At 39.7% G+C, this 13741-nt stretch overlaps 1 protein-coding gene across 1 annotated transcript in view; it reads right to left on the reverse strand.

The window, feature by feature from the left end:
* The window catches only part of LOC124870104 (contactin-associated protein-like 2), a 139185-nt gene that overhangs the window by 20488 nt on the left and 104956 nt on the right, over positions 1-13741 (reverse strand). The window contains exons 17-24 of the mRNA XM_047368598.1: positions 10900-11070; positions 6810-7028; positions 5949-6185; positions 5502-5735; positions 5287-5420; positions 4268-4361; positions 2627-2857; positions 2456-2530 (exon numbers count right to left, since the gene is read on the reverse strand). Of these exons, the coding sequence (XP_047224554.1) occupies positions 2456-2530; positions 2627-2857; positions 4268-4361; positions 5287-5420; positions 5502-5735; positions 5949-6185; positions 6810-7028; positions 10900-11070 (1395 nt within the window). The remainder of the gene's footprint in view (positions 1-2455; positions 2531-2626; positions 2858-4267; positions 4362-5286; positions 5421-5501; positions 5736-5948; positions 6186-6809; positions 7029-10899; positions 11071-13741) is intronic.

A 13741-nucleotide genomic window follows, 5' to 3' on the forward strand; every position in this document is an offset into this window, starting at 1 on the left:
GTGTTGTTCTCTAACTGACTGGGAGAATGTTGGTCACAACTGTAATTACGCCCAGCGGACACTGGGGGCAGGTCTGCTGCTTATCAGCACAGGGTTTTTTACAGCTGCAGCAGCAGGCTGGCGACTGGAAATTAACTTTAACTTTTCCACAAGTTAAACCAACTTTCACCTTGCATCCACAACAAACACCTCTGAAAGCTAATGTTATCCTTTGCAGTAGAACTGAGCACAACCTAATCGAAATCCCCTAATTCACAAACGTTCTGTGCGAAACTCAAGTCTCCCAATAAACGTCTTGTTAACGGAGATCACAACTGTTCATTCTGTGCAACAGTGATTTGATGTCTGTCTTTTTAAGGCCCACCCAGGGACGCCATATGTTGGGTTTATGATTATTGATTGAATAATCTTGATCAATAATTATAATTACAAATCATAATCTGACAAAATCAATTTCTTAACCAAAAATCCTCATTTACGAATCGAGACCAGAGAGGTTTCTGGTGTTGTAATTGTGGCTCAACGCCTCTGACAATTACAACCGTTAAATACTCCATAATAATTAATAACTATTGCCGGAGATGTCACTGTTTAATCGACCGTTTCTGCCGAAACGGGTGGAACTTGAACCTTATTTTGACTGACACATCACTTTTGCACACAATGAAACACCAAACGCTCTCTCTTTATCTATGTGAATATTTATTAATTTTCACCTACTCAACCTGCAAAATTCTACACACACAGGGGTACCACATCTAAATAAGCAAAATCAACAAACGGTAGTGGGTATGTATTGAGTCAACCAGCAGTTTATGGCACTACAGACGAAGGGAGAGGATATGAAAGGGGGGTGTGGTGATGACTGGTGGGGGTTTGGAGCGCAGCTTAGAGTCTTTTTTTATGATCTTCTCATCATAAAACTTCCCCCTTTACTCCTGAACACAAAGGATTGATAACTTTTGGCGGCAAGCTAGCACAGTGAGATTGAAGACAAAGGTAAAATGGAGAATTTTACCATGAGGTCGTCTTAACAGTCCAGTCTTGCAACGCACCCGCGTTCAGATAGTAAACACAAACAGCTCGAGGACACGGCGGGTCCCGATATTACATAACACATCAAAGTTTCAACAAGCAAGGTTACATGCACATATTATTCAGAACACATGAGATCCTAACCAGCGATTCTGATCGCTTCTACAACCTCTGACCCTGCCCAGGCCTTCTAATAAAGAAATAAAAAAAATGGGTTTTACTTGTGTCGTCTTCTTCCGAGTGAGGGAATTCGAGCGAGGAAAAGTGGGATTAAGTTAATGTGCGTCCACAATTAACTTCAGGGGAACGGTCAGTCTTTGTCCTTTGGTCTTCTTGACAAAAAGTAAAAATATGATCTGACCATCAAAGTCGACTTGAAAATGAAACACGGAGCGGTTCGTCTCTCCGAAACTCCGTGTCTCCAGTTACGTGTTAACTCACGTCTTCGATCGGCAAAGTGAAATCTCTGGCCTTCTTAGTCCAGAGACTTCAGTTATGAATGGTTCGTTGTCCAACAAGAGAGAATGAATGAAACTCTGCACAGAATTTTTCTCTTAAAGTGACGCGCTTCAATCACCAGATTGATTTCTAGCGGAAGGCAAGTTTTCAAACATGGGCATATGGCACCCTGTGACGTCAGACTGGGGACGCCCAGTCATATCAGTCGCAATGCTCGATGGGATATGTAGGAGCGGGCTGTCCTGGGTACAAAATGGCCGATGCCATTGGAGGGGCACAGTGACGTCCAACAACGTGCAGATAATCCAATACTCAGCAAACAAGTGGTCCAACAAAATTCTTGTATTTTAAGAAATTGTGTTAATTCATTCCATGTGTGAACAGAGTTTTGCTGTTCAATAATGTCAGAGCTTGGCTCATCCTTTCTATTTTGTCTTAATACCATCGCCTTACTGGGCTGGTATTCACAGGATAACCCTTAAAAGACCAATATATTATTTGATAAAATGTTAAAATTAAATATTGAATAATATTTTCAGATTCATAGTCACAACTCTCACAATGCATGTTCCCGTTTAAAGATTGACAACAGGGCAATACGCAGAGTCATTTGGTATTTCTAGACCACCAGCATCATGAGTCCTTCAGATCAATGTTCTGATCCATTCATGGTAGAAATTTAACCTAGAACCAGATTGATCCGGATACTTTAAGTATTTTTTTTATTGGAAATCAAATCCAGTGTATTGTTTCCAGTATTTTATGATGCCTCACAAACTTCTTAAAGAAAATAGTAATTTTGTTAGTATAAATAAGACATTGTAGGTTTAAATCTAACTGAGGAGAGCTATAACCCACAGCTTCAAGTCAAAACATTTGGAGCTTAAAAAAGCCTCTATTGCCTTTAAAAAAGTTAAACTGTTCCAGCCGTAAATAAAGTTGCAGTTTAAAAAATATGTACCTCCAATTACTGCAAAATTGTGATGAACAGCATCGCCACCAATCTTTTCGTCTTTAAATGGGAAAACTGCTCCACCTGGAGATAAAGCAAACATTTGTTATCCATTTGCACTAGGTCATCCATCTATGGATTTCATCCTTATATTCTCTGATAATGTGAGTAGGACTCTACCAGCATCTATTTGCCAAAGGTCATTAGCAGGTGGGATGGGGGGGATGGTCAGGGGTGAGGCTCCACAATTGGACTGGACCAGTATTCCATGAATACTGACTGGAGCTGTCATGCCTGAACGAATTGCAGCTTTCAGCGGTGCCACATTGTTCAGCTGAACTCTTGATAAGCATCCAACAAAGCCTGGGCTGTTGTAGCGTTCAATTAAAATGGGGTCAATCTGTCCAGTTTCTGCAAAAAGAACAACATGAATGTTTGATGTGGTCAGACCATTTCAAGGCTCCCTGGAAGTTAGACAAACCATTTACTCACAGGGAACTGTCCAAATTTCTGAAATGTACACTATCCTCTTCAAAGTGGACTGTGGATGTAATGAGTTTATAATTACACTGGCAACAAATTCATGTTTAAATGCTAAATTTGTTTTTATTGCATTGCTGCTCTTAAGTCTGCAGCACTCTTTTTTGAGAAGAAAATCTGCCTCAGTTACAAACATGTTACAGAGATGGCTGTTAGTTTTGTCCTCCTCTAGAGGAGGTCTTGTGTCTTGCTCCACAAGACCTAGAGAACGTGGCAGGGTACAGCATTTCCTCAACAGGTGTATGTAGTCTGCTGCTGCAATCAGACACCACCATGGTTGGTAACCTGCCAACGCATTGGACAGGGAGATGACAAAATACATTTTAACAACATTTTTAATCTGTTTTGCGTAACTTTGTTTTGTTGCTGATTTAGATAAGGCTGCAGTCTTAGAGTAGAGTTGAATTTTGACAGTTTCTTTCAATGGTTTGGTTCTTTCATGTCTCCAGGAGGGTTTTGTCTTACTGTTTTTTGTCTTATTGGGGCTACATAGTCAATGGCAGACCTTATTTTAATGGCAAAATCATTTACAAAAGCGTCATATGAAGAAAGTAAAATGTCTGTAAATGGAGAATGTTCAGGGAGGAGACCGGTTTTCCCTCATGGTTGCTTAAATCCACATGTATTGGGATGTACAAAGAAAATATGCCACATTTCATGTTTAAAGCACTTATGCAGTTTTCTGTATATAAACATAAGCCATGTTTTAGTAGGAAATCCAAGCAAGTCGTATAAGAAGTTTCTGGTGTGCTGGGTTCATGTGGTAAGGTTTTCTGTCATGAATAGTAGCGGTGACAGACCCAAATGCAATCAGAGGCAGACAGGCTCATATGAAAATTTTATAAATCTGAATAAAACCTAACTTACAACAGAATTTAATGTAAGGCAAACAAAAAGCAACAGAAAGACTAAACATGGAGAACAACAGAGTAGGTCAGAGGGGACTGGAACCTGACGAACTGCATCTGCAAAGGAACTTAAGGTTAGGCATTGAGAGGCCTTTCAGAGGAAACAAAGAGATCAGGGAACAATGACTCACAGAATAAACATATGACTAAGAACAAAACTGAACTAAAACACAAATGGGACATAATGTTAAAGGCACAAAACCAGAAACAAAGTCCAACAGATGTGACTCTGGCTTTTTGTTCTGCAAGTATCAGGCTGAAAATGAATAAATAAAATTCTAAGGAGGAAAACAGATAATACAGATGCTTTCATTGGTGAAACCTCACTTTTGCTCTGAAAAAAACCTCACAGACAACCTCCCATCAAACTTACCAAAGACCTTCCCAAGAAAGATACTTTTGACCAAGTTGAACTGTGTGTCAGAAGCCTCAGGTAGGGTGTATGTTGACATGGTGTAGTGGTCAAGCTGGTAAAAACAGAGAAACGAAAAAGTTTATTTGATGTCTGATATATCTGTACATAATTTGGATGTTTTTTTGAGGAACGTTCCTTGAGATGACATTTGTTATAAATTTGTGATATATAAATAAATTAGATAGAATTAAATCAGATGGATGTCAAACCTGCTGTTTCAAGTGGTGTAACACCATCAGGTTGGATTGTATGTTAAGCTTTGACCTCAGCATGTGAGGTCAAAGCTTAAAATACAATCAATGTACTGTATCGTAATACATTACGATACAATGATATATATATATATTTTTTTTTTACAATTTTGCTTACTGTTCAGAATCAGAATCGACTTTACTGCCAGGTTTTTGCACACAAACAAGGAATTTGACTCCGGTACACTTTGCTCAGTGAAGATTTTTTTTTTCAATATAAATGGACAGTCCAAAAACATGACTGTTAGGTTAATTGGTCTCTCTAAATAGCCCTTAGGTGTGAATGGGTGTGTGCAAGGTGGTCTGTCCTGTATGTCTCTGTGTTACCCTGCAATGGATTGGAGACCTGTCCAGGGTGTACCCCACCTATTGCCCTTAGACTGCTGGAGATAGGCACCAGCTCCCCCGTGAACCACCATGGAATAAGCAGTATAGAAGATGAATGAATAAATGAATAAATGGAAATAAAAACCATCTTTAAAATGTGCATATATACATCCTACTAGAAATGAACTTCCTTTAAAATAATTGGTCTAAAGGTACAACCAGGTCAGGTGGTAACGAGTCTCATAATCTAATTTCATTAAAGGGGCTTAGTTTTTGTTTAATATTTGCTTTAACACACAAGTCATGCATCCATCTTCAGCCTTATGTTTGGCACATATTCAGTATGAATTATTACATTTTAGCAATGTTAAACACTACTGGCTGGATGGAGGCACTAACCTGTAGTTGAATCTCCCTCAAATTCCTTGTTATGTTCACAGAGTGGGGTTGTCCATTGGCCATGTTGCGATGGTCAATATCTATGGTATAGGGTTCTGCTAGTCCCCCAAGACTGTAACGGACCTGAAGAGAGCCTACACACCAGCAGACGCACAAGTTTTATGCAAATGAACAAATTTTTAACTGACAAATTAAAAGTGTGTAAACATGCCCACCATTGTGTCGCAGCACCACCGCCATGTAATCCTGGGATCTTGAACTAATGTACACCAGAATGCTTGGAGCACTGTATGTGCTAAAACTGAAGATTAGCTCCTCCTGAGTAAGGTTGGTTTCACCTAAATTACCAAAATGTGAAAAGCCCCTCGGGTTGCCCAACAAAGATGCTCCATGATCTGACAGAAAATCATAACGCACCAGGGTTCCTGCCTCAAAATATCCTCCAACATCTGACATACACAAGCAGCCATTTCCCACACACACCCACAAACACACACACACACACACACACACACACACACACACACACACACACACACACACACACACACACACACACACACACACACACACACACACACACAGAAGAGAGAGAGAAGAAGGAGTTAAAAGTTTTACTTAACCAAACATAATCTAGTCTACCAAAATATACAAGATTGTACCATCAGTGCAGAAGGGTCCATCATATGCACTGAGAGAGCAGTCACATGAGTATCCATTGTATTGCTCCACACATTTCCCTCCATTCCTGCAGTGCATTGTGTAGCTGCTACAATGGCCCTGACAGCCTGGTTTCACCCCTGGAGTCAACTTTGCCTTTTCTTCCAGATTGAAGAAGACACCGTTTATTTTCAGGGCCCTCATGCAGCCCAGGAAGCCCCTTTGACCACTCAAAGCACCTGATGACATCACAGATAAAACATTATTTTGGGTCAGACAAAACAATGAGCCTAAAGCTGTTTCATACTGTTAATAAACAATTATGACTAGCAGGTATATTTTTTAAGCTTATGTACAGCAAAAACAAAGTACGCAGCCCAAAATACACATTTTTTCATTATTTTTTGGTCTGAACTGATGATCATAAGCATTTTTTCATGACCAGAACATCAAATAAAGTAGCCTTCTAAGATATTTTAAATATGTTTTACTTGATGAGTTTTCCCAGTAAGGTTAACTGGAAAACTATGCACATTGTGTTTAGCTACATACTGCATGCAGAAATGCGTGTGTACAAAGTTTTGTGCTGTATGTAGCTGAAGGAGCACAGTTGGAGCACAGTTGATAACATTCACAGTCATGTTCAAAAGACCAAAGGTGCTGTTTTTCCTGTTTTAATGTGGAAAACCTGGTCTTAAAATCATCTGCTTAGCCAGCTATTCTCATCCAAATACTTACATTGAATACATTACATTACATTTGTAATTACATATTACAAATGTCATATTGTTTTCTAAGTGTGTTTAAAATGCTTTTTGGATTACTCTACTACATCTGCATGGATCTGCAAGTTTGATGCTTACCAATATATATGTCACTGTAGAACTCCAGTTCTGTGTGTCCCAGTGGTGGGGCTGCTTTGACCTCTCTATACTGACCATCAAGTTGTAGCACTGCCTCTTTAATATTCTTCTCAGCCTCTACACGGTGCCACTGGTCATCATTTAGAGGCTTTGGTGAATGAACAGTTAGCTCCATCCGCTTTCTTTCAAAATCAAACGAAAACAAGACCGTTGAGCCTCCTGTGAAAACAATAATAGCATCATAAGATTTTCCATCTTGCACCTCAGATTTTCAGTTTATGTGAACAGTCTTTGTGGCAAAATAAGTTAGAAATATGTGAAACTAAAAGTAAACTTTAACTATTTTAAGATGTCACAAACAACATAAATCTAGACAGTAGAGGAAACTTTGTTCTGATATGCTTTTAAGTTAGTTTAGTTTTTAGGTATTTGCAACAACTCAATGTCCAGTCCTGGTATCAGACTGTTAGATTAAGTGGCCTAGATCTTATGAACTGTAACATCCACTTGGATCTGGTAGTGTCAACATGGAGACCGCTCAAATGATACATATGCTTGTAGGAGACATCCACAAGCACCCTCTATTCCTGTACCAGTCCACTCCCAATACATTCCCGCTATAGCTGTATATACAGAACATTCCTGAATGCAGTAGAACAGGTATTTAAAATCCTTTATATAGTTTTTAACAGCAATAGTTCCAAAACCGTCCACACAATACACTGAGGGGTATTTTCATATTAGTTCATTCCTTTGTATTGAGGAGTTTTATTAATATTTCATGTGTTCTCTTGAGTTAGTAGATCCTTCTATTTTTTGCTTTAATTCCTCCTGTGTTCATTCTGTTTGTTAGTTATCTCTCCAGAACTCCCTAGCTGCCATTTATTCTGCTGATTGTACTCAACTGGCTCCAGGTCATTATTAAAACCTCTCACCACCATATAGCCAATGATGTCTTGTCTGCATCTTGCTCCATCTCAGCTACAACACATGACAGTGTTATTCATCATGGCAAGTTACCAATCTTGAGAAGATTAAACTTCGAAACTCTTTGGATCTATGTGTACGATTCTGGACAAAACGTAGATGAGAAATAATCTTGATGTGCTTCAGCTGATGAAAAGGTTGCAGCTAACAGCTCAATGCAGCCTTTTTGTGTTTTCAATGCTGTGTGAGGTCACAGGGGTCATTGCCCAATAACCACACCTGAAGTAGATAAAAAGGACTCTAAAGAAATGTAGTAGATATTAATGTTTCCCTTTGTGATAAAAGTGATTTGTGAAGAAAGGTCTATGTGAGTGCTACTCTGCTGGACAGGGCACGGTAAAAAAAAAAGAAAAAAAGAAAGGTCAGGAACATGTGCTAGATGTGAAGGAGTCCTGTCTGTACAAACAATGACAAAGATAGTCAGGGCACATGTGTGGTAATGCTGCTACCAAAGGAGCTGTAACAGATCAGTTAAGGTTTTTGAATTGAGTTTTTTTATTTTAAAGCTGCATGGTTTCCACAACTAGTTCTCAAGCTCATGTAATGGGGTTTTGATACTAGTGAATGAGGGAAGACATTTTACTTTACAAAGGGAAATTAAGGATAGAGAAGGTCGAATGGCTAGCTCTAAAAGAAGGCTTACAGGTAATATTAAGTAATATATATGCACCAAATAAAGGGGATCCAAATTTTATCCATGAAGTGAATAAAGTGTTAGGGGATGTGTATAAACAGATACTCGGCAGGGGATTTCAATCAGGTATTGGAACCCATACTAGACAAAAGCAGGTTTAGAGGCCCACTAGTGACAGGTGATATGGTGGCAATCCACATGTTAAAGGAGGATATGGCACTGATATATATTTAGAGACTTACAAATTCCCCTGAAAAGGAATACACTTCTATTTTCCCATTGCCAAAAATCACAGTCAATTGAATTATTTGAAATTGCAAGCTCCCTGACAGATGAAACTGTATTAAAATAGCACGCAGTAATACAAATGTGCATAAAATCTGAATTGAACACAGAAGAGGTCTAGATGGAGGATGAATACATCAGTGCTACAAGGCAAACATTTTATAACATTGTTAGGATGTACAGTCATTCTTTGAAATAAACATTGGCTGCATAGAAAATATCTAGTTAATTTGGAAAGCCTCCAAAGCATTTATAAGACACATATAAAATTTAAGTTGGCTCTGAAAGTATTTAGGAATCTAACTCAGCCAATCTGGAGGACTTGATTAATCTGAATTTTAAACAATTCAACCTGATTTGCTTTGTCAGAAACTCCAGAAGACTCAGATGGAGATCTTAACAATCTCCTGGATCAAAGACTACCTGACCAACACACCACAGTTTGTGAGACTAAAAGGTTGTGTGTCTAACCAGGTAGTCAGCAGCACAGGAGCACCACAAGGCACTGTACTCTCACCATTCCTTTTCACTCTGTACACCTCAGACTTCCAGTACAAGACAGACTCCTGTTATCTGCAGAAATACTCGGATGATTCTGCAGTTGTAGCGTGGATCAGAGATGGACAAGACGTTGAATACAGAGAGCTAGTGGACCTCTCAGCCATCACTATATACACTGCTCATATTAAATGAACAATTTGAAAACACATCACATCTCAATTGAAAAAAAACAAAAACAATAAACATACTGGATATCCATACTGATATGAAATGGGTAATATGTTTAGGAACAAATGGATGCAACATCATTTGATGAAAATGAAAATTATCAACCCACAGAGGGCTTAACCCGAAGTCACAGAGAAAATTAAACTGATCTAGTCCAATTTGCTGAAAAGAAAATTTGCTTAAAGGCGACTGTGGCTCAGTAGGAAAAGTAGTTGTCTTGCAATCAAAAGGTTGTGGGTTCGATTCCAGCAAGGCACTTCCTCAAGTTGCCTACCGATCTGCGTATCGGTGTATGAATGTGTGAGTGTTAGTGAGTGCGATTGGGTGAATGTGGCTCTAGTGTAAAGTGCTTTGAGTGGTCTGTATGACTGGAAAGGCGCTATATACATTCAGTCCATTTAAAAATGGTCCTCAGTAATTTGTACCTGAAACCGTCGGGGCAGTGCATAGCTGAGCTTCAGGACCATTTGGGGTGCAACCTGATGGCATCAGATGGACCTAAACATGATGTCCCAGAGATGTTTTGTTGGATTTAGGTCAAGGTAGCACGCAGACCAGTCCATGGTATTAATCCCTTTATCCAACAGGTACTGCCACATGAGGCTGAGTAGTATCATACACCTGGAAGAACACAGGACCTACTGCACCAGCGAAAGGTCTAACAGTGGGCCTAAGGATTTCATCCCGATTACAGACCTCCTAACGTCATGTGGCCTTCAGATTAGCTCAAGACCGGTATGTAAAGGAATGGAATGGGTTTCCATGGTTGAGCAGCTGCATACATACAATACATCACCAAGTGCAAAGGAAAGGGTCAATTGCAGTGGTTTAATACGCAGCGTCACTGGACTCCAGAGCAGTGGAGGCAATAACGAATCATGCTTCTCCATCTGACAATCTGATGGATGAGTCTAGGTTTGGTGGTTGCCAAGAAAATGACTGTATTGTGCCAAATGTAAAGTTTGTCTGGGGGGTTGGGGGTTATGCTGTGGGCTTGTTTTTCAGGAACTGGGTTGTGCAAACTAATGATTCTGAGTTCCACTTAAAGGAACTCTGATTGCTTCAGCAGTCAAAGAGATTTTGGACAATTCCATAATCCCACCTTTTGGGAATCGTTCGGAGATGACCCCTTCCTCTTCCAACATGACTTTGCACCAGTGCACAAAGCAAGATCCATAAATACTTGGAAGAGAGAGTTTCGCGTGGATGATCTTGACTGGCCTGCACAGAGTCCTGATCTAAACATGACAGAACACCTTTGGGAAGAATTAAAGTGAAGACTGAGAGCCAGACTTTCTCGTCCAACATCAGTCTATGATATCACAAATGTTCTTTTGGAACAATGGTCAAAAATTCCTATGAACAAGCTCCTAAACCTTGTGGCCAGCCTTCCAAGAAGAGTTGAAGCTGTTATAAATATGTTATATAAATGTACACACACAGACACACACACACCTCTGATTTCAATGTGAAGGAAGTTGTTTGCTCCCAGGTTTTCCAGTAAAACTCCATGATTGGAAGATGTCTTAAAGTAGAAGGAGATGTCAGTACTGGTTTCACTTCGAAAGGACTTGAAATGAAGTGAAGAGGCGGGGCTGGTAAAGGAAGCTGCATTCCAGAAGTTGCCTTTAGAAAACACAAAGACATGATTATAAAAACATGTTTAATTCTAAATGTTAAACAACTTTATACTTTCTGCTAGTTCAAATTTTAATAGAAACCTTTTGATCAAATATTTGTACATAGATGGATACATAGACAGCCAGACAGAATACAGTTAAAACTGTATACACACTTAACCTGGAATATTTGATCAAATGATACACTTAAATCGAAAACATCAAATAAATTAGAGGTTTAAATACGTTAAAAGACACAAATGCTAAAGACTATGAAAGACAGTCAGAGACCACACCATTCTTTTGCTGGGTTAAAACCCATGGGATAAAGGGGGGTATTTAAAATGGTATCGAAAAGTTGCCAAGGCCCCCTCCACACCAGACCAAGACTGCACTACGAAAATTAAAAATCAGCCAGAACATCAATGGTCTGGGGCATCATGTAAAAAATAGTGTGCAGCTTTCATACTAAGAGTTGGCGGTAGGGACAAATTCTGATGCACAAAAAATTGAGACTTTTGAAACCGTGAGTGGACATGTCACCGCATGCATAGCCTTCATTCGTCCTAATTTGCAGTCAATTGGGCACAGCTTGAACATCCCGGTCCCTGCCCATGAATATATATGCAAAGTAGTATAAATAGGCGGAATACACCCACCACGTGTCCAAATAACCATGGCAATGGTAGTGGTCAGAAAGGGAAGAGGAGATTCACGTAATGTGAAATAGAGGTTTTAGTATCAGAGGTGGAGCCATGATATCGAATATTATTTGGCAGTCAATACACTGGGATCACTGACAAAACAAAAGAAACAGTGGCAGAAGAAGGCGACGGCTGTAAACGTGGCAGGTGCAAAAGCATTTGCATTTAGAGATGGTGCCCTTATAGCAATATGAGCGCAGTCAGTTCAATTCAGTTTATTTATATAGCGCCAGTTCACAACATTTCGATTGCCCCGATCACATTTAGAAACCTCTGAAAAGCTCAGGTTGCAAGGAATACAAGTGTAGTGACAACTCAAGCATTGCACGGTTCCTCCTAGTGCCCCTCTGTAGCGCAAGTGCCAGTTCTGTGCAGAGCTCCAGGATGATTGCCCTGAGCAATCTAAAGCAGCTATTTATAATTCCATAGTTTTTATGAGGTCCAGTTTTATCATTCAGATTAAAATCCATAAGATAAACTGATGAAAACACATCAGGTTTGATGATCTTTGGGTTAAATAAAATTGAATGGAGTCATATTTCAATGTTTTTAGGTGAATTATAAAACTTTACAGTTTATTATTGTCAAATGAAAAGGTTTGTGTGGCTGCCGCCTATTTTCACGACAGGTCAAAAGTTTGCACAAATTACCTCAAAGTTTCATGCAACTTTCATTTTTGTACATACTGAGTTTTTGTGCAAAGTTTTTGTGCAAAATGTTTGTGCGTACGCACGCTGAGGCCCCAGGACAGATTCTTGAGGAGGACTTCTAGGATGCATCAAGATTGAGAATGAAAAGATCATGGTGGTATATTATCATGATGGAAACATATTAGGGTCCTGGGCACTGCTTAGAGCCGGATGGTAGCAGTGTGGCCCTGCAAGAATGATCATCACCCTACTGGCCACATGTCAAAGCTGCAATCTACTCAAGCCCACAAAGGGCGGCAGCTGTATTGCTTCTGCCGCTGCAGGGGCTATCGTAATCAACATCCCAAGAAGTTGGGTTAAAAAGTAAGAACTAAACACAAACACATGAAAAAAATTTTTTTTTAAATTTCACAAAACAGACTCTAGTCATCTGCAGAAATACTCGGATGATTCTGCAGTTGTGGGGTGGATCAGAGATGGACAAGAAGCTGAGTCCAGGGAGCTGGTGGACCACTTTTTGTGGCATGGTGTGGAAACAATCATCTCATCTTGAACGTGAGTAAAACAAAGAAGATGATTGTAGATTTTGAGAAAAACAGGAATAGGTCAAACACTATGTCCATCATGGGAGAAGAGGTGGAGTTGGTGGAGGAGTATAAATACCTCGGTGTTCCCCTGGACAACAGACTGGAGTGGAAATGCAACCGTGAAGCCATCTACAAGAAGGGACAGAGCAGAGTGTACTTCTTGAGAAAGTTTAGGTGTTTGCAGCAAGATGCTGCATATGTACTACAAGTCTGTTGTGGAGAGTGTGATCTCTTCTGCAATCATCTACTGGGGTAGCAGCATCAGAGGGACTTGAAAAAGCTCAACAAACTAATAAAGAAGACAGGCTCTGTTCTGGGGACTCCTGTAGAACCTCTGGAGATCATTGTGCAAAGAAGAATTCTTCATAAAATGAAGAACATTATGGAGAACCCTGAGCATCCTCTTCATGAGACTGTCCTACTTCAACAGAGTGTCTTCAGTCAGAGGCTTCTTCAGATCTGCTGTAAGACAGACCACTACAGGAGATCCTTCCTGCCCACAGCCATCAGCATCTACAACGGCTCGTTGAAGAAACCTGTATAATATGAGCTACAACAACGATTAATTTCCCTTTGGGATTAATAAAATAGTTTTGAATATATTTTTTTTATTGTATTGAAAGAAGCAGCTCATAGGGTTTATACAATAATTTTACAATAAGCTCCAGAGCCTCAGTGTGATCAGCTAAGAGTGATCAGAAGAAACTCTGATTTTGTATGCAGAATTCATTTTGATT

The sequence above is a fragment of the Girardinichthys multiradiatus genome, chromosome 6 (assembly GCF_021462225.1).
Source record: "Girardinichthys multiradiatus isolate DD_20200921_A chromosome 6, DD_fGirMul_XY1, whole genome shotgun sequence".
In the NCBI taxonomy this organism is placed as follows: Eukaryota; Metazoa; Chordata; class Actinopteri; order Cyprinodontiformes; family Goodeidae; genus Girardinichthys; species Girardinichthys multiradiatus.